Below are 21884 nucleotides of genomic sequence, written 5' to 3'. Positions count from 1 at the left end.
GGGAGGCCGTGAGAGGGCAGGGTGCCCTGCAGGGCGGAGAGGTCCAATCATTTTATTGCCATACCGGCGAGCTTTTATACAGCGTGCCACGCGAACGCAGTCACGACTTACAGCCCATTACCTCGTGTACGCGTTCAACTCAGTAGCACTCGGTCTCTTTGACTCAGGAGTATAAAAGTCAGAATCAGCCTTCCGAACCTCACATGTGGCCTGCAGGTTGCATCCAAATGTCTACAGGATGTGAAGTGACCCCATCCATTTCACTGACATTGAAATATGGGACCTGTAGGTTGCACAGCTCTGCAGCAGGTGCACAAACCTCATAATGGGATTCACACATCGGACTTGTGTGGTATCTGTAGATATAATTCCCCTCCTGTACTATCTTTGTAGGCGGAGCGCCAGCTTACTCCAAGTGCTCCGCCGCAGCTGCTTAACCTTCGGTGCCACCTCAAAAAATTACGACACGAATCTGAAACTTTAAAGGGTGAATTCCCCCGCAATAGAGTTTAAGATGTACATTATAGCAAGCGGTTTAAATCTCACCTATTAACCCCTCCCCAACCCGTGTTTTCACAAAGAGGGTGGGGTGGTGGTCTAAAGCGCCCTGGACCCCAGACAAAAAAAGGGCTACTCTCTAGTAAAAAAAATCCTATATGTTTTTTTCCCGCCAGTCTTTTCTTGGTGATGAGGTCGGGCATATCGAGGTTTCTCGGCACTATATTAGAGATAGGCGCACTCAAGTTATTTCACTTACCTCCATGCGTGGGGACATCAAGCATTGCAAGCTGAGCGATCCTCCGAGCCTACGTCTCGGCGCTCTGGCGGTTCTCTTCAGGGTCCGGAGAGCCCCCGGCCCGGAAGGTCCGGCATAGCTCTAGCCTTCACCCCCGACGCCCGACAGGTGGGTAGGTGATGACAGTGAAATAGTAGCCAAGAGGGTCAGCTGGAGGGTGATGAAAGGCCCAGCTTCCCAGACAATCAGAATGCTCTAGCTCCTCGGGGACCCCTGGTGTGTCCTTAAGGCACTGGACGTAACAACACGCTGGTGGTCAGGGTGAGGGCGTACTCAACTGGGGGCCCTGGAACCTGTGTGAAACGTCCACAAAGAAGGATCTCCAGAGAAGCCCCTGCACTCCAAGCCTCCAGGTCCATCGTGCCGCGCTCATATGTAGCGCCCAAAAGCTGGCGAGTATAGCACACAGAACCCCTCTTAGAAGCTGGTGAGTATCGCTCCTATCAGAGGGGTGCGACTGCCTAAAGAAGTTGTATTGTGCATTTTCTAATGCTGAAGCGATACATCCGTGGCTCATGAGGCTGGAGGCATACAGCAGAAATGTGGACTGGAAGGGGCTGGAGGGCAGAGTCGCTGGGGTTGCAAAGCTTTTGGAGGTTGTGGTAATATAGCTCCTTGAAGCTGGAAGTGTACAGTTCGCCGAACGAGTATATCGCGGATATTCTGTTGCAACCCGGGCCATCTGAGGCCGCCTGCCACTACTGCCACACTATCATATTCATATCATTATTTTCATATCACAGATGAGGTGTTCCAAGTCTGACCAGAGCAGGTCCCACGTCGAGTCATGCTGTGCATTTATTTTTGCACTCTGTCTCTTACCCTACTTTCCCTTTACAGTGTGTAAAAGTGTGTGTTTTTTGCTCCCTGTAATTTTTATTTTTCTGCTCTAAAGGTCGGCAACGTGTTCCAGAAGGCCCTGGGGCCATCCGCGGACCATGCTCTCCAAATGTTCTGCCGAGGCCTTGCGGCGCGAAGAGAGCGCCCTCCCCCAAAGGTCCTCCATACACTCACTCCCCAAAGACTGTGAATAGAAGAATCTGCCAGTTTCAGTCAGACATGTTTTGGAAAATGTAGTTGCCTTCAAGCGCTCTGGAAGATCACACCCCCTGCTTCTGTTAAAGCACCTGCTCACACAAGAGAAAAAGTTCACAAGAGCCAGTGCGTGCTTCTGCGCTCTGCGGGCCGCTACAATATGGTCCCCGTAGCTCCACTAGTGGCAGTTTAACATCAAATACAGTAACAAGCAACTGAAAAGGGGCCAGTCAACCCTTGAGAAGGCCTTCCACTGCGAGGCAGAACGTCTTTGGTAACTTTTGACCTGTTCAAAATAGAACACCTTTTTTTGGGTTAAAATCAGAAAATTATGCAGCAGATGATAGGTTAGGTGTGAATGCAGCAAATCCATAATTATTCAGAAAACACAGCAGTCACAGAATTGCATAATTCAGTGGCCTTGCTCATACTCCACCAAAGGGCGCTAATGCGTATGGTAAAACAAGTGCGGTGTCTCTCTCCCTCTGCCCTTGTTTCCTTCTTCCCTCACTATCTCGCTCCACTTTTGATCCCTTGTGTATATCTCCCTCCCGCAGCCCTGGTTTCCATCTCACCCTCTATTCCGCTCCACTTCTATGTGTGTGTACGTCTCTCTCCTCTAGCTTCCGTTTCCCCTCCCTCGACGCCTGACCCACATGTGTCACTCTCTTCCTCTTCCTTGTTTCTGTCTCCCCTCGCTCTCTTGCTCAACGCCTAACACCCCATTCTAAAACAAGCTTCAAAATGCAATAGGTCTTGCCTTTTATTAAGTTAAAGCCATTTGCTTTGCTATACAATACCATTAGCAAAGCAAATGGCTTTAACTTAATTAAAGGCGAGACCTATTGCATTATCAATGCTTGTTTTTGCATTTTGTCACCCGAGTGGGACGGGTATGCCCAGACGTGGGTCCCGTGCTCTCCATGCAACTGGAGTCAAGTTATTCTGGCTGATGAGGGCTGAAAGCCTGAAACCGGTCCTAGGATGCTTGTTTCCAGCCCAGGGAGGACCTAGCCTGGCAGTTCGGGCTGGACTGTTCCCATTGGGCGCGGGGTCAAGACTGATTTGCAAATGGCTGGGTCCAAACAGGAATGGCATGGTGAGCAAAAAAACGATGGATTTAGGCCCCGATCTTTGTACTGGGGTGAATGTATGACATTGTTCTGCATTCTGTCCCTCAATTGTTTTTTTGCATTTGTCACCCCGAGTGGGATGGGTATGCCCAGACATGGATCCCGTGCTTTCCATGCCACTGGAGTCAAGCTATCCTGGCTGATGAGGGCTGAAAGCCTGAAACCGGTCCTTGGATGCTTGTTTCCAGTCCATGGAGGACCTGGCCTGGCAGTTCGGGCTGGACTGTTCCCATTGGGCGAAGGGTCAAGACTGATTTGCACATGGCTAGGTCCAAACTGGGATGGCATGGTGAGCAAAGAATCTATGGATTTAGGCCCAGATCTTTGTACTGGGATGAATGTATGACATTGTTCTGCATTCTGTCCATCAATTGTTGTTTTTGCAACATTAGCATTAAAAATGTTTTTAAATTATAATTCTTTAGACAACAAACCTGACATCCATCCCTGCTCCTAACTGACAGTTATTATTAAATGTAATAAGGTGGTCCAATTTTATCCTATGGGAAAGGTAGGCCTTGCAGCAGTGAAAAAACAAATTTAAGATGTTTTCACTATCAGGACATGTAAAAGTTAAAAGTACATGTCCAACTTTTTAAATACACTGCTCCCTGCCCTATGGGCAGTGTAGAGCCTACCCTAGGGGTGACTTATATGTATTAAAAACGAAGGTTTAGGCCTGGCAAAAGGTCTACTTTGCCAGTTTGAAATGGCAGTTTACAACTGCACACAAAGGATGCAGTGTCAGGCCTGAGCCTGAGGGTTACTTAACTGGGTGGCACAATCAGCGCTGCAGGCCCTCAAGTAGCATTTAATTTGCAGGCACTAGGTACATGTAGTATCACTTAACTAGGGGCTTATGAGTACATTAAATGTGCCAATTACGCGTAAGCCAATGTTACCATGTTTTAAGGCGAAAGCACAGGCATTTTTAACCCCTTGAGTGCCGATGACGAGATGGTCTCGTCATGGGCCGCGGTTGCGCTGTGCCCATGACGAGACTATCTCGTCATGAGCCCCGCCCGCTAATGAAACGCCCGGCACAGGGCGTGGAAAGGGCGGGGCACTCAAGGGGTTAAGCTGGTTAGCAGTAGTAAAGCGCACAGAGTCCTAAGGCTCCAAAAAACAAGATCGGCAACAATGGAGGAGTAAGGTAAACAGTTGTGGGAGATCACCCTAAGGTGACATCTCTAGCACAGGTTTGCAGATGACCCTGCAGAAAAATCCAAGTCCTACAGTTTTCATGTCAGATCTTTCTTAGAAATCAAATCAACATATTAAAAAGAAAAATCAACATTTTAAATTCAATTTTTCATTAGGAACATCGGTTCAAAGTTTGGCACAACTGATACACGTCATATTGAATTCTCCAATCTCTTCCATTATGGCCTTCCCGAGCTACAAATTGCTAAGAACAAGGTCCCTCATTTCATTCCTGAAGAGCCGCATTCATCAGAACCTATCCAACTGCAACTTCCACAACAGCTGGCCTACCCCTAAGACTGGCCTTTCAGAACACAATGTGGTAGAAGCATTTTGTGGGTTGTCTTTGAACTCTTAAAATTCATCCCTATGGTACTCCTTGCCTCTGTCTATTTACCTTGAGAATAACTTCGCAGAGTTCAAAAAATACTTGAAGGCCAAACTCTTTCTTCAACTTTATCGTCTTCCCGCAGCATACTATTTCTGCATAACTTCATATTACATTCACTTTCTTCCTTCTAGGCTTTCTGGTTCATAAGAACTGTGAGATTTCCTTCTTCATTGCCCCACTGCTATATCAATAAATTTAATAAAATAAAATAAATATAAAGTTTCTGTTAGAAATGTGGGTCTCTAGTTGACAGGGTGTTACCCTGTCCAAGTAGGGACTCTTCTTCCTAGTCAGGATAAGGGAGTTTCACTCCTTAAAATAACCCCTGCTCACCTCCTTGGTAGCTTGGCACGAGCAGTCAGGCTTATTTCAGAGGCAGTGTGTAAAGCATTTGCACATAACCAACAGTAATACAGTGAAAACACTACAAAAGGACACTACACCAGCTTTAGAAAAATTTCCAATATTTTATCTGTGCAAAACAAGACCAAAACCGATAAAAATCCACCATTCAGTTCTCAGAAATAGCAATAAACAAAAAACGACTTAAAATATAGTTCCTTGAAGTCGATAGCTCTGCCCAGAGCTAGTGAACAACAAATCTAAATAGTTCTGACTGACAGTTATGGTGTCGGAAAGACACGCAAAACAGTACCTTTTAGGCATGCAGGGTGTCGGCGACCTCTTGTTGAGCTCCGAAGAGCCAGCTTTGGCAGGCGTCGGTTCCAGAGGTCGATACAGGAGTCGTCGGACCCTTGAAGTCACACGTGTTGCAGATCGAACTCCTCGCGGTTGAAGTCTGGAGCTCCGGTGTCAGGAGGCGTCAAAGCTGTGATGCGGCGTACGGTGCCGTCAGGTCGCAGTGCAGTCAGTGGCTCGGTGAGGATCATCCAGCAGCGTCGGTGAGACCAGGGCTGCTTTGCGAAGTGATGCGGGGCTCGTCGCAGTGTTGGCAGGTTGTGGTGTAACCAGCGTTGTTGTCAGTGCTGAGGCGTTGTCGTCAGCTGACGAACTGGAGTCGATGGTGCCGGTGTCGGTAGGCCAAGGCTACGGTGCAGGATGAGGGCAGTGCGTTGTGTAACTTACGAGCCCTGCCCTCAAACCACAGTGCAAGCAGCGGCACCAAGGTCTGCGTGGAGCGCCGTCGAAGATACCAGGGCGGCAGCGTGAAGCAAGGCGGTGCGAAGTGCAGTGCCCACAGGTTGCGGTGCAAGCAGCAGTTCGGTGGTGGCATCGGCGTCGGTGAGACCAGAGTTGCATTGCAGAGTGCAGCGGTGCCATCTGTGGTGCCTTCAGGACACAGAGCCGGTAGCGACGTCGGTGATGGCGTTAGGTTGCTCTTTTTTCAGTTACAGCACAAAACACACAGTTCCCAGTGCTGGTAGCAGATGAACTTGAAGTCTAGCCGGTAGCGGGGTTGTTTACAGCATTGGGTTGCTCTTTCTTCTGTTGCAGCACAAAACACACAGTTGCCAGTACGGGTAGCAGATCAACTTGAAGTCTTTGCTGTTCCAGAGACTCTTGAACAGGGGGCAAGCTCTGCGTCAATCCGTTGGAGAAACACAAACAAAGAAGTTGCAGAAAGGTCAGTCCACTCCTTTCTCTGCCCAAGACAGAAGCGGCCACTACAGGCCAACACAGCAAAGCACACAGCAAAGTGGGAGTTCCTCCTCACAGCTTCTCCAGGTCTTCTTCTTGCAAGGTTTGTAAGTCCAAAACAGATCTGAAGTCCTGGCATCTGGGCCCCAATATTTATACCACATTGCCCTTTGTTCTCTTGTGCAGAGAGTCTCTGAGCTTAGTCCAAACCAGTTCTGTCCTCTCTGGCCTGGATCCATGGCAAGAGGTGGAGACGCAATTGTGTAAGGTAGACCAGGCCTATTCAGGTGCAAGGAAATCTCCTCCCACTACTCTAAAGTAAGCCCAGGTCTATTCCACCCAGCCCTGACTAATCAAGGAAGGCAGGACGTACCTCAACCCCCTAGTGGCTGTCTACAGTGAATGCACATCCCCAGCCCTTGTCACTGCAAAGCCAGACAGTCAAGCCACAACTCAGCAGAGGCACATAGGATGGTTAAACAAGAAAATGCCTTTCTTAAAGTGCTACTACACATAATTTAAAAAACATCTTTACCAAAAGATGTGTGAATAGATTCTGAGTTCAGAGAGCCCAAACTCCATTTCTCTATCTTGTCGCATTGGGAGGTTATACTTGTAAGATGTCACACAGTATCTCCCATTCTATCCTATGAGACAGATAGCCTTTCAATAGTGAAAAATGAAATACACTGTATTTCACTATCAGGACATGTAACACACACAAGTTCATGTCCTACATTTCACCTACACTGCACCCTGCCCACGGGGGTACCTTGGGCCTATCTGAGGGAGAGCCTTACATATTGGAAAAGGGAAGGTTTGGGGTCTGGCAAGTGGGTGCACTTGCCAGGTCAACATAACAGTCACAACTGCACGCAGACACTGCAGTGGCAGGTCTGAGAACCCATTGAAGGGCTGCTTGTGTGAGTGACACAACCAGTGCTACAGACCCACTAGCAGCATTTGATTTACAGGCCCTAGGCACACACAGTGCACTATCCTAGGGACTTAGCAGTAAATCAAATAAGCCAAATATGGAACCACCAATCCATAAACATAATTTACCGTAGGAGCACTAGCACTTTAACACTGATCAGCAGTGAGAAAGTGCGCAGAGACACTAAACCAGTCAAAACCAGGAGGTCAGAAAGAAAAAAAGACAGGGGAAACACGCCAAAAGATGCCAGTTCTAACAGTTTCAGCCACATGCTGCACTCGCAAGTTAGAAATTTATAAGCTGTCCACCTAGTTGGAGTAAACCAATTTGAAGGATGGAAAACTCCCACTAAATCAAAAGGTGAAAGGCCAGTTTCAAGAATAAACAGCATTTATAAGAAGAAAGTGTAATGAAAACAAAAGAGGACACATTCTCCGGATTTGTTGATCCTCTAAGATCCAATGCTGGGACAGTGTTTTACTCCTGGGCTCTGATTGTGAAAGGTACTGTAAGATCCAATCCTTGAGTAAAACTGTTTGCGAAGGGATCAGAATTATGAATTGCATCACAAACAGCACACCACTGCAATTTGGCAATATACATTTTGTCAGGAAAATCCTGCCAAAATTCAGAAACATGCTTTTTTTTTTTTTTTTTTTGAAACCGTTTATTACAAGTCTTAAAAGTATACAAGTATGGGCCCACAACCTTCCGGCCGGCCGCTAGCAATGATAGGAACATACGACATAAATTTATGGAAACGTGGCATTACAGGAGGAGCATTTCACAGTAGGTAACAATGTCAAAAGCCACATCATCCAGGCCCCATTATGCGGTTTCATTTTAAATTAAGAACAACAAAAATTAAAACCACACCCACAAGGCAACCCACAATCACAAATAGCAGCACGTGCTCCCCAAGAGGGGGGATCCCAACTATACACAGAAGTGTGAGGAGGGGGAAGAGAGCAGAGCGAGGACTGGGGGAACCCAATGCCCGGCAGCGGGGGAATGAGTCGGCTAAGGGGATGGGGCTGGCGAGGCATCAGGCAGCAGCGGTGGTGCGCAGATACCCCCTCGGTAGGCGTTCCAGGGGCCCCATACTTTCACCCATGTCCCAGGCTTACCCCTCGCCACATACACCACCTTTTCGCGAAACATGCACCAGTCCATGTGTTCTTTCCAGGCCGAGACCGTCGGGGGCCTCTGGGATCCCCACAGTTGAGCAATGTCACGCTTGGCTATCATATATCCCAGGGTCACCCACCACGTCTGCGGCGCCGAGTAATCAGTCGGTTCCCACACATTCAACAGGCATCTCCTCGCTTCAGGCAACAGCGCCACATGCGTAACCAGTCGCAGCACCTCATGTACACCACGCCAGAACCCCTCTACCTCCGGGCACTCCCACAAAATATGCATAAAGGTCCCCAAAGCACCACACCCACGCTTACACAACCCATCTCCAGCATAGCCCATACGCAGAAGCTTTGGCCCCGTCATGTAGACCCGGTGGAGTATCTTGAGCTGGACGAAGCGAAGGCGAGCCGGTATGGCCACCTCCTTCGGGGAGGCCACCGCGGAGGTCCAGTCCTCGTCGTCCAACTCCAGCCCGTCGGCAACCCAAGCCGCACGAAGGGCAGTCAACAGGCCCGAGCGGTCGTTTATGAGCTTTTTGTATATAAGTGAGATCGTACTGTCCGGGACATGCCCATCCAGCATTCTATCCTCCAGGGGGGAATATTCCGGGATGGAGGCAACGTCCGAGAAGACGGAGCCCAGCGCATGACGGACCTGCAAATACCGAAAGTATTCACTGCCCTGCAACTGAAATTCCGTCTGCAGCATATCGAACGTTTTAAATCCTCCCCTCGTCCAAAGATCCCCCACTTTACTGATACCTATTATGTCCCACTTCTCGAAGCCCTTAGAGGTCCACAGGGAACCTAACCACTCAGACGCGTATAGAGGTGATGCCCGGGTCAAACGGTCCTTCCACCCCATAGCTGCATTGGCCGCGTGCCAGACTTGCACCATAACACGCGTGGGGCCCGTCAGACGAGCGTCGGGCGCGCTGGAGTAAAGCGCTCGATTGTAGTCGCCACCTGGCAGGAGCATCTTGTCCATTTCAAATGCCGGGTTTAGGGCGGGCCCGTAGAGGCCATGGTTAATGGCAGCGAGCTGGGAGGCCCAATAGTACCGTTTAATATCCGGGAGGGCAATCCCCCCGTCAAACCATGGGAGCGTCAGCTTAGCCAGAGCAATGCGCGGCCTCCCGTCCCAGAACAGGCGGCGTTGCAGACTCTCCACCTCACGGAAGTAGCGCGCCGGGACCAAGTCCATAGTGTTCTGCAAAGCGTACAGAAAACGCGGCAGAGACATCATCTTGAACAATGCCGCCCGGCCGAGCGGCGAAAGCGGCAGGCGCCGCCAGCGTGCGACATCTACCCGCAGACGCTGGAGGGGGGGAAGCAGATTCCGTTCATACCGGGCCTCCGGGTCCAGAGTAATGAAGACACCCAGGTACCGAAATCCCTGCGGGGCGATCTGGATCGGACAGCCCCGCGGGAGAATAGGAGCCTCCCCAGAGAGAACATACACACACGATTTAGCCCAGTTGATGACGAGACCGGAGTTACGACCAAACGAGTGTAAAACATCAACTAGCACTATAAGTGATTTACGTGGGGAGGCTAGGTACAGAAGGATGTCATCAGCGTATAGGGATACGCGGTCCTCATACTCGGGGGTCCAACGGAGACCACGGATGGAAGGCTCCCACCGCAGCCACTCCGCCAGGGGCTCCAAGGCAAGCGCAAAAAGAAGCGGCGACAAGGGACAGCCCTGTCGCGTGCCCCGGCCCAGCTCAAACGGGGCCGATACTCTTCCGTTCACGACCACCTGCGCCAATGGGCCCGCATACAACAGTTTGACCCAACTGATGAATCCTGGGCCAAATCCGAACTTCGCAAGCATCGCCCAGATGTATGGCCACTCAAGCGTGTCAAACGCCATGGTGGCGTCTAAGGACGCCAAAATGGCCGGTTCCCGTATAAATGGGACGCGCGCAAGCACCCCTTGCAAACGCCGCAGATTAAGGGCTGTATTGCGATGGGGAATAAAGCCAGACTGGTCCTGATGAACCAGATCTCCCACCACACCGACCAGCCGATTGGCGAGTACCTTAGCGAGAATTTTGGGCTCCGCATTCAGTAATGAGATAGGCCGATAAGAAGTAACCCGATCCCGAGGTCTCCCTTCCTTGTGGATCACCACGATTGTAGCCAGACGCTGGTCAAGCGGGAGGGAGCCCAGCGAGTGGGCCGCGAGGAACATTGCGCGGAGGTGAGGCGCCAATGTATCCGGTCGCAGCTTATACAGCTCGATAGGGATACCGTTCGGGCCCATGGCCTTGCCAGAAGCGACCGAGCGTATGGCGAGGGCGATTTCGTCGGAGGTGGGAGCGGCGTCCAGCGACACCCTGTCCTCCCCGGACAGGGAAGGCAGCGCGATATCCCTGAGCAGGGCACGGGAATCCTCTTCCGAGCAAGAAGAGACCGGGGAATACACCTCGCGGAAATACTCCGCGAAACAGGAGACAATTTCTTCTGGCTCAGTTACACACACACCATTCGTTTTCTCAATCAGCGGGACCACACGATTCGCTCTCTCCTTTTTATCCAACCACGCTATCAGTTTACCAGCCTTATCACCCACATCATACAGTCGCCCCTGTTGCTCTCTACTAAGGCCCCTGGCCGCCTCCGTAACGAGGGCCCTATAAGCCGCCTGTTTGAGCTGGAGGACATGCAGTGCAGCATCCGTCACCCCATCTTCTAGATTACCCTCCAGCTCAACTATTTCAGTCTCCACCCGGGTCACCTCCTCCCGCTCGCGCCTCCGGGCGTGGGAAATAAGGGATAGGGCCTCCCCTCTAAGTACTGTTTTGAAGGCCTCCCACAGGGAGATAGCTGAAGGCACTGACCCCACATTCTCCTCAAAATAGCGCTGGAGGGATTTAATCAAGTCAGCGCGAATGGTGGGGTCGCGCAGGTACCAGGAATTGATTGGGACCACCCTGCTCTCAGCCCTCGGGAAGACATCAAAATGCAACAATAGCGGGGAGTGGTCCGAGATACCCCGTGCCAAATGGCGCACCTCCCCCACCCTCCCGACGTGGGCCGCCGGGACAAGGACACAATCAAGCCGTGAGAGACTACCATGGGCCCCCGAGTGGAAAGTATATTGCAGCTGCGTGGGATGTTTTAAGCGCCAGCAGTCCACCAATCCCAGTGTATCCAAGAGGCCGGATAGCCACGCCTGTGCCCGGGGGAGGTCCCTAGGGGGGTGACGATCCACAGTCCCAGAAACCACCGCGTTGAAATCCCCCCCCACCACCAGAAGCCCCCCCGGAAGGCCAAGGAGGAGGCGCCCCAGATCTGCAAAGGTGGTCGACTGCAACCCCGGTGGGACGTATACTGACACAAAGACAACCACTTTGCCCTCCATTCTACCCACCAAGACAGTGTAACGTCCCCTGTCATCGTGGAGCACCTCATCAATTTCTAACGGGAGCGAGTTCCTTACCATGATACCCACACCCCTCGAGCCTGACGTGAAGCCCGAGTGGGCCACGAGGCGGTAGCCACGCCGATTCATGGCGCAGAAGGAATTGCCAATAAGGTGTGTCTCCTGCAGGAAGACCACATCAGGCGAGAGTCGCTTCAGATACTGTAGGACCACACCTCGTTTGATCCTGTCCCCCAGTCCATTGACGTTCCAAGACAACAAAGTTAATTCCCTACCCCCCATCATACACAGAAACCATCATTCGTCCCCCCGAGAGCACAGTAGAACCAACACAAAAAAAGGGTTGCCTTGTGATAATAACGAACAACACCCCATCCCTGCCCACCCACCCCAACAAAACTCCCCCCTCCCTGCACCCCTGCATGAGCCCAGACAGCCCCCCCAACGTGCAGTGTGCCTGTCGCCCCATAGATAGTTAAACTAACTAGACCCCCAGAGGAGGAGGGGGAACCCCCAAGAGACCCCACACAACCTCCATAGGAGGGGAACTTAAGCAATCCGACGTATAGTCAAAAATGGCATCATTTTTGTCCCGAGCGAGGCCTAATATTAGTCCCTCAGTCTTGATCCGGCGAGCCCTCTCCCCCGGCCGCTCCCCCCCCGCCACCCCGATCCCGATCTCCAGACAGAGTATCCAGCCAGTCCCCGGCCGCTTCGGGACGATCAAAAAAGTGTATGCGACCTTCCACCTCCACTCGCAGCTTAGCTGGGAAAAGCATGGCGTATTTGAGATTTAGGTCCCGAAGACGGCGCTTGACACCAAGGAAGCTCAGAAACATGCTTAATTTGGTGTGCAACACGCTAATTCTGCATGCAATACCATTTTCAGTGGGAAACTGAGAGTAAGAGATATTTATCGTACTGGATATATGTCTCCCTGTGGTTCAGTATTTCCCGGTAATGCAAAATGTCTCACCTCCGTCCGGGGCACTATTAATCGGGGCCTGAGTGTGCATGGACAGTTTAGAGCCCAGGTAAATTCCAATGATAAAGATAAAGAAACAGTATTATGAGACAGCTATCGGAACCTCATAATGCAGAAAACCCAATCCTAAAAACAATAATCTACATTGCTCTGTAGTTCAACCTTCACCAACTGCCCTCTTAACTTGTTATTGAAACTAGGTGAGGACACCACTGGAGCCAAAGCCCACCCAAAGGTAAGGAATATGCTACTTACCAGTATGCATCTGTTCTTGGCATGTAGAGCTGCAGAGCCACACACTTAGGATAGTAGATCGCCATCTGGTGTTGGGCTCGGATGCTTGCAGGTTGTTGTTGTCTTCGGAAGAAGTCTTTGGTCACGAGATTGGTGACTCCTCCCTTGGACTACAGTGCGCATGGGAATCCACTCCATCCTCAGATTGTTTTTCGCCATGATGGGAAATGATGGAGTTTGTAAAAAGAGAGAGATGTCCATGTGTAATGCCTAAGTAAGACTATGCTGGAACAGATACAGGTCCCGGGGAGGTGGGTGGGCGTGTGTGGCTCTACAGCTCTATATGCCAAGAACAGATGCATACTGGTAAGTAGCATATTCCGTTCGAGTCATACGAGCTGCAGATCACACACTAGCATAGACTATGTAGCAGTATCTCCTCTAGCGGTGGTCACCTGTATCGGTTGCAGCAGTTTGAAATAAAGTTTTACGGACAACTTGGCCCACAGAAGCTTGTTGCTTTGCTTGTACGTCAACACAATAGTGTTTAGTGAAGGTGTATGTTGTAGACCATGTGGCTGCCTTACCAATGTCTTCTAAGGGAATGTTCCCTAAGAATGCCATGGAAGCCCCTAGTTTGCGTGTGGAATGCGCTCTAGGGGGAACTGTTAGTGTGCGTTTAGCTTTCTGGTAGCATATTTGGATACATTTAACTATCCACCTAGCAATCCCAGATTTGGAGATGGGGTTGCCCTTATGTGGTGGAGAGAAAGCCACAAACAATTGTTTTGTTTTGCGGAAAGATTTGGTTCTGTCAATGTAGTAAAGAAGGGCTCTTTTAACATCTAAGGTGTGAAGAGCTCTTTGCGCTACAGAGTCTGGGTTTGGAAAGAACACTGGTAGCTCTACTGATTGGTTAAGATGAAAAGGAGATATGACTTTTGGAAGGAATTTTGGATTTGTCCTAAGAATCACTTTGTTACTATGTAATTGTAAGAATGGTTCTTGTATGGTTAAAGCCTGGAGTTCACTCACCCTTCTGAGGGATGTGATTGCGATAAGGAAAGCTACTTTAGATGTGAGGAACTGTAGTTCGCATTTATGTAGAGGTTCAAATGGGGGTCCCATGAGCCTAGTAAGAACAATGTTTAGATTCCACACTGGAGAGGGTGATAATCTGGGAGGAATAATTATTTTAAGTCCTTCCATGAAGGCTTTGATCGCAGGGACTCTAAAGAGTGACAAGTGCTGTCGATTTTGTAAGTAAGCTGCTAATGCTGCTAGGTGGAGATGTATGGAGGAGTATGCTAAATTACATCTTTGCAAGTGTAGTAAGTAGCAAATGATGTTCTGGATGGATGCATCCAGTGGGTGTATATAATTGTTAGTGCATCCGAACCCAATGGCGGAAAAAAACAATCTAACGATGGAGTTGATGCCCATGCGCACTATCGTCCAAGGAAGGTGTCACCTATCTCGTGACTACAAAGACTTCTTCCAAGACAACAACAATGTGCAAGCATCCGAACCCAACACCAGATGGCGATCTACTATGCTAGTGTGTGATCTGCAGCTCATATGCCTCGAACATATCTTTATTTCACCACATTACTTTTGAGTTTGCCTCTCAGGGTTGTTTTTGTGCAGGAAGGTGTACCTTCCTGCACAATAACAATTGTGCATGCAGCACAGGCGGCACCCTTGCACCATGGTGCAAGGGTCTCTATGTTGACACCAGGCAGCTAAAACAGCTCCAGTGTAGGGACGGGAATGCATCATATTCTTTTAAATATGGCGCATTCCTGCCCTTTCCCTGTGACGCAGCGCAGTAAGGTGATTTTGTGCGCTGTGTGGGAAACATTTATTACGTGGTCGGAATCAGGCAATACCTTTACCACACATGCATTACCACGCAAATGCATTTACCACACATGCCTTTACCACGAATATGCCTTTAATACGAATGCATTTACAACGAGTTAGAATATATAATTGTTTTGTGAAGGCTTTGGTGGAAAAAATATGCGTGGTAAAGATTTGCGTGGTAAAGGCATACTTGGTAAAGGCATTTGCATGGTAATGCATGCGTGGTGAAGGCATGTGTGGTAATTACATGCGTGGGTCCGTCATACATCACCACTGCGCCACACTCATAAATATGCCCCCCTGTGTTCCCAGGAGCGAAAAGATCAGGCTATTCATAGTCAGACGGAGCAGAATTCCATTTCATACAAGAATGCCGCTTCATCCAGTTCCTAATGAGGGTTTTTATGTTCTGACCAAAACTCTGGTGTTCATAATACAAACATCTACTTATCATCCTATATTGGTCCGTGTTGGATAGAAGAATTAATAAATGGCATAAGCTTTAGAAAAAAGGTGATAAACTTTGAGTAAGTAGCTTGCAGATTTAAAGTGCTTCTTAGATATTAATGCTTACCACTTGTACCCAAAATCCAGGACCTTTTGTTTTAAAACACTAATATGTTTTTTAGTGGATGGATGACACTATTAAAAATTCTCAAATACAATTATAGAATATCATACTTGAAATATGATGTTCAACTTATGACACATAATAGAATACCTGTCCATGTCAGCTCTCTTTTGGGCGAACTCTTCTTCCAGCAGTGAGCGCCTTGATGTAAGCGCGCTTAAAACATGCTGAAGTTGCTTTTTGGCCTTTGGGTGACACATGGGTTCCAAGTCGTGGGCCAAGGCTTGTATCTCTGCTACAGTCGACTCAAATTCTGTGTTCCACTGATTCATTTTGGAGCAGAGGGGGGAACCTTGTTCCAACTCATCAAGGGTCACTTTTTGCTGCAGTATATGTGACTCGAACTCGGCAAGGAGCGCGGCAGCTCTTTGAACAGCTTCTTCATGTTTCTTGACATTGTTTAAGGATTCCTGGGTGACATTCAAGAAAAATGTCAAAGAAAATTACGGTTCAGAAAGATTGCCATGGAAAAGCATTTTTCATATATTTTGCATTACATCTTCATTCCACCCACTGTCCAAGGATTTTCCCAAATTTTTGGCAAATATATGAAAAACCTGTGTGTTGTTAGGCTTTAACCAACATCAGAAAACGCCCTATAAAATAAATTATATGAATTATTTTGTTCACTTTTGTCAAACGTTCCACACACCTCCTAATGCACTCTTCCCATGAGACATAGTAACTTGAGAACAAAGGTTCATTGATTTATGTTCATGGCGCTCCTGTTTGAGTCATTCCCTCAGAACAGGGAGGAACTTCACTATTACCGTTAGAAAAATATTGATAATATGATAATATTATTTACTATCCCACCCCTTACACATGCCGAATTTGCAGTAACGGTAATGTTACCTTAATGAAAAACAGGTTAAATATAAGTAACTTCCCTTTGCACACAGCAGTTAGCTTTTCATTTTCAGTTGACAAAATATATTGAAGCTTGTAGCTCAGATGAGTAGGTCAGTGCCCACTGTAGAGAGCCGAGAGTAACTGCACACAGGCTCCAATCTCAGAAGGGGAACAGGATTGCACCCTGTTTCATTAGGTCTTGGCTAAAGACATCTTTGCTGTCTACTGGAGATCTGTTGTTTCTAATATATTATACAAGGCTTTGGGTCATATACATTCTTAGAGGAGGCTTTGGGTCAGCCCCATGTTTATGATAGGATGGCTTTGTTTTCTATCTTATTTCCCTGCTCCTAATTCAGTGGTTTGCTTCCCTATTCTTGTTATATTTGTGTTTGTACCACCCAGGAGCATTTTGGTCTCATGCGCTTTGATTGGATGATGTATTCTTCAGCTGCTTGTATCAGACTTTGCAATACACATCACCTTCATTTAATAAACCCATCCTACTAACACCATAGCCAACAAACTCTTGCACCACAAACCCCCTGGAACTTTATGCACCACCTGATGTGCTACCGTAGGACTCTCACCCTAAAATTGTATTTTAACCATTACATGATGGTCACAAGGGTGTGCATCTTGGAATGGCATTTTTTTTTATATTTTAACAATGTCTCTTAAAAAATGGCCAATGTGGATGCCGATCTATTTAAGAAGAAAGAAAGACTGACTGCTCCCAGACAGAATTCAGACAATGAATTGCATGTTACACACGTCTGCATCAAAGACACTAAATTGACAAATCATATATCAAATCACAGTAGGAGGTGCTTTATACCTAGTGAGTATCAAGGAGAGAGAGAGGAGCAGAGTGACTAGTTCTCTTCCCCGGTAAAAATATTAATAGTCAAGAAGAACTAGCCCTTTAAGGTTGCTCTAAAGTATGTGTGTCTGAGGAAACGAAAACAAAAGAAAAGAAGACACACTTAGGGAAAAAAAACAAAAGAAAAGAAGACACACATACTTTAGAGCAACCTTGAAGGGCTAGTTCTTCTTGCTCTATACATAGTCCCTAGTCACAAATTGGATTGTCCATTGGCATTTTTAATAATGGTGTTAGTATCACTGAACTCATTCATACCCACCCTTCTCACTTCCCAGACTAGGGGACGGATTTGTCTCGGCCTGGAGCTGAAGGCGCAACCTGCAGGATACATCGGTATCTGCAGCGGGCGCATTATTTATCTGAAAGTGTTTACTGCAGAATCTAATGTGCTGTTATATAGCGATAACATACACAAATTTACCAACACTCTTCTTTCCTTTTGATAAGTCATTCTGGTCTATCCATCATTCTCATCGTTCTCTTGCTTCCTGTATTTGACTTCTTCTCTTTCAACATTCTCACTGACCCATTTTTTCATCAGATCTGTCTCTCATGCTTTCCCTGTATATGCAGGCTTGAAAAACATTTCTATCTTGAAAGAATCTCTGCGTGCCGATATTCCAGAAGGGACTCTGTGCACCTATGTTCGTCTAACCATTCAACCAGGCTCACTGAGGATCATAAATTAGAGATGTACTGGGTTTTTGATTGAGGGAGGTGAAAATCCTTCCTAAGCAACAACCACAATCCCTGTCAGGGTGAACCACAAAAGTAAAAAAATTAACCTGTTTTTAACCCACTGGTAGCTTTGCACCAAAGCAGTCAGGCTTAACTTAGAGGCACCGTGTGTTAAGTATTTATGCTGACCACGAACAGTAATAAAAATAAAAACACAACACAAGAGCTATCTCACAATAAATTAGGGAAATAGTGTAAAATGTGTTAAAAACAATGAGACCATAATTACAAAAATCCAATAAGCAGAACCTAAGCTATGCAATTTTAAACGTTTAAGTTAAACTAGTACAAAAAAGCAGGAAGCGCTAACTGTGGGTATCTGGTCGCTCTAGACTGGGACAAATTCTCAAGTTCTGGCCGACCGCCACGGAGTGCGAGCTAGATACAGGATCCAGGTTAGTGTCGCTGTAAAAGTTACCTTCTCGAAGTACGGCACACAGAGTTCAAAACTCAAACATCAAGGCAGTCCTCGGTAAGCAACAGGGCAGTCCCCTAAAGAACACAGCATGCCTCCAGCATCAGGGCAGTCCTCTGGGGAACAAGGCAGTCCTCAAGTAGAAGGGCAGTTCTCTGATAGCATCAGAGCAGTCCTCTGAAGAAAAAGGCAGTCCTCAAGCAGTAGGGCAGTCCTCTGGGGAACAAGGCAGTCCTTACACAGGTCCACGGTGTACTGGTTAGTGGCTCAGTTGGTACAATATTTAGACCTTGTGCCACTCTTTGAGGTGGTGGATACCTCTAGTCTCCCCACTCCCCATGTCTGGTTCTGGAAAGTTTCTTCCTTCCTCTTTCTTTCGCTGCCAAGGCTCCAAGAGGTCTAGGGTGACAAAAGGATGGTGTCGAGTTCCTTTGTGAGCGTGCTTGAGGCAGCCTTTTGAAATGTTAGTGGAGCAGGCAACAGCTCTGCCCTCTCCTATTCTGGCAGGATAGCCCTCTCTCAGCTACACACATGTCCTGTTGTTCACTGTCTGGGCCCAATTCGTATTCCTAATGGGGAGAAATTACCATATCCAGGCTGCAGGAAAGTCCTAGATGGCCCCAAAAAATGTAAGGCAGGAAAATGCTAACTTTCTAAAAGTGGCATTTTCAAAATTGTAATCTAAAATTCTAATTTACCATTGACAAGGGTTTTAAATTATAATTCATTAGACTGTATACATGACACTCCTATCTGCTCCCAATCTTATGTTATGACATTGAAAGTAATAAGGTAAACCAATGTTTTCCAATGGGAGAGATAGTCCTTACAGTAATGATAAACGAATGTAGGGGTTTTTCACTACTAAGACATGTTTAACGTAAAACACGGTGCACCCTACCCTAGGGGGTGTTTAAGGCCTACCCTAGGGGTTGCTTATATGTTTTAAAAAGGAAGGGTTGGCCCTGGAAAAAGATTTATTTAGCGAGGATGAAATGGCAGTTTAACACTGCACTACAGGCTGGCAACCCTGAGACATGCTTCAAAAAGCCAATTCAGTGGGTGACACAATGAGTGCTGCATGCCCACCAGCACCATTTCATTTACAGGCCCTGTGTACCAGCCGTACCATATACAAGGGACTCACAAGTAAAATAAATGTACCAATCAGGTGTAAGCCAATTGTACTATGTTTTAGGGGTACAGCACAGGCACTTTTGCACTGATTAGCAGTGGTAAAGTGCACAGAGTCCTAAAAGCCTACAGAAATTGATTAAAAAACAAGAGGGGTGAAGGCAAAATGTTTAGGGGTGTCCGTGTAGAGAGGGTCAACTCCAACACACTGTTAGATTGCAAACTTGATAACTTCATACAACTTTGTTTCTTTCAATCATTTCTTTATAAGGGGTCTTATTATTTTGCATGTATGCTAAAGCAGGTCCCCATCGGATGGTGAAGCTGATAGAGAATTTCTGACCGATCAATCTTGCAGTAATTTTAGTTACAAAATATGCTCCATTGTGCATTTTGGAGACCAAGATGTGGGTCCTGTGCACATTGTCACAGAAACCAAGCTATACCAGGCTGATGAGCCATAACTAGGGAGAAAACGTCCTGGGTTGCTTGAGTTCCGCTTCAGGAGGACCTCGTCTGGCAGTTTGGGCTGGACTATTCCATTGGAGCAGGGTCAAAACTGATCTGCATATAGATGGTCTAAACTTGGGTGCATGGTGTGCAAAATAACGAGTTGCACGTGGCCCTAATAATTACCAGTGGCTGAGATTAATTCAAGTATTCCATCCATCACTTTTTGAAGACATAAAAAGAGGCACTGCACATAACCGAGATCTATCTGTAAGATATGAGTAAATCAAATCCAGTGATCAATCACAGGAAAGTTCCACTGACATTTCATAAAATCAGTGAACTGACACCACTGTTATAGACCAATGTTCTGCCATCTGGCACCAACATTATGATTGGCTCCTTTCCCCTGCTTGGAAGAAAATCAACACAGTAATGGTTTATAGCTTTTCTTAGCTATTGTATCCAGCCAGCGCAGAAGCTGAACCTTGAAAAAAGTCTTAATAGAAATGAGACTTAGAAAGCAAGCATTTTCAGAGAGCACTGATTCATGGTTTGGCATGGAGTCATTACTGGGATTCTGAGGCTAGATTAAAGCTCTAAGTAGAAGAAACATGTTTATTATTAAGGCAAATATGCCCAAACCATTCACAAAACTCTCACACATATGATGATTTGAACAATATAACATACATCTCTAAGCAGGCATCAAGGAAGTGCACACTTTAACATAAAGGGAAGAGAACCTAATGTGTTCCAAAAACCATAGGCAATTTGAATCACCAAATTGTAGGTGTTATTCTGGCTTCTAATACATTTTACGACACCTCTACTCTCTTTTTCTGATAGAAACTGTTTGATTGAAACTTGTTGAACTACAATATACCCTTCTCATAAAGTAGGCAGAGTATCATTCAGTACAGGGAAAGTCATAATCAAAGGTTATGTTTAGTTTATGAATAATGTGGGGGTTTTAGTACTATGTCACATGATTCCAGAATATTTAGGCCAATACGCTAATTGAAGAGGTCTTTCACCAAACTGTGACATATGACAAAAATTACTTTACAACTTGGTTTTGAATCATATTTTTTCTATTAAAAGTGTCCCACAAAAATAACTACTTATGACTTTCTGCTAGATTCCCCCCCATAACGTTGTCATGCGGGCTGATGCAGAGACAGTGGCAATGTTACGGTCATTCAGGGGTACCGACTTTGGAAGATTTTCTTCGAAACTGAAATTAATGTGCAACCTCACTATGAAGTTAGCGGTAGATGTGCTGAGGAGACATGTCACCAAAAGGGATTTAGAACTGGTGGCATGAAGAAACCACCTGTATGCTCACAATGTTGCATGTGTGAGCATGTAAATGAATTAAAGTTAGTTTGAAGTATTTAAAGAATGAACAGACATTAATTAACAGTTGAAAATGTGATGTTCTACCGGTGGGTTTACACAGTATCGTACCTACAAGAGGTGGCTTTCTTTGGCCCTGATTACGAGTGTCCTTGACAATGGTGATTTATCCTAATATTTATAAAAATATTTAAAAACAATATCGAGAAACGTTGAATGTAATGGGTGTGGAACAAATACCAATTATTACCAGTTTAGGACCTTCAAAATGGGGCATAAAATGCAAATTTTTATGGTTTCAGCTCCATTGTCTGAATTTCCTGGCATTTACCAGTTTATATTGCTAGGTTTAACCTGATAATATGTTTGTGGGCAAAATCAAGAGAGTGCAAACTTTACTGCACCACTCTTAATCCTGTCCCTTTCACAGATAGGGGTTTTGTGCTGGGTTCTTACATTTTCCACAAGGTGGGGTTAGTATTTTGCTCCATTTGTTAAAATGGTGTGCAAGAAAGCAGCGCAAAAAATCAGTACATGCTGACAGCTTTGCCTATTATCTCCAAGGGAACAGCGTCTACACTACAGCGGCGATGCACTGAAGTTCTTTTACAGGTTTGAAAATAAAATAGAGTATCTGTTGCTTATTTACTCTGCAAAAGACCTTGGTAACCACCGGGACAGGCCTGATACAGGCAAATAATGCTAAATAA

General features: G+C 46.8%; 1 protein-coding gene across 1 annotated transcript in view; it reads right to left on the bottom strand.

Moving 5' to 3' along the window:
• Positions 1-21884, bottom strand: part of LOC146798868 (nesprin-2-like) — a 1144883-nt gene that overhangs the window by 373277 nt on the left and 749722 nt on the right. The window contains exon 80 of the mRNA XM_085627789.1: positions 15431-15750. Within this exon, the coding sequence (XP_085483915.1) occupies positions 15431-15750 (320 nt within the window). The remainder of the gene's footprint in view (positions 1-15430; positions 15751-21884) is intronic.

Source organism: Triturus cristatus, chromosome 9 (assembly GCF_964204655.1).
Source record: "Triturus cristatus chromosome 9, aTriCri1.1, whole genome shotgun sequence".
NCBI lineage: Eukaryota > Metazoa > Chordata > Amphibia > Caudata > Salamandridae > Triturus > Triturus cristatus.
The sequence above is the reverse complement of the archived record's forward strand: the minus strand, read 5'-3'. Positions and strand labels throughout refer to the sequence as shown.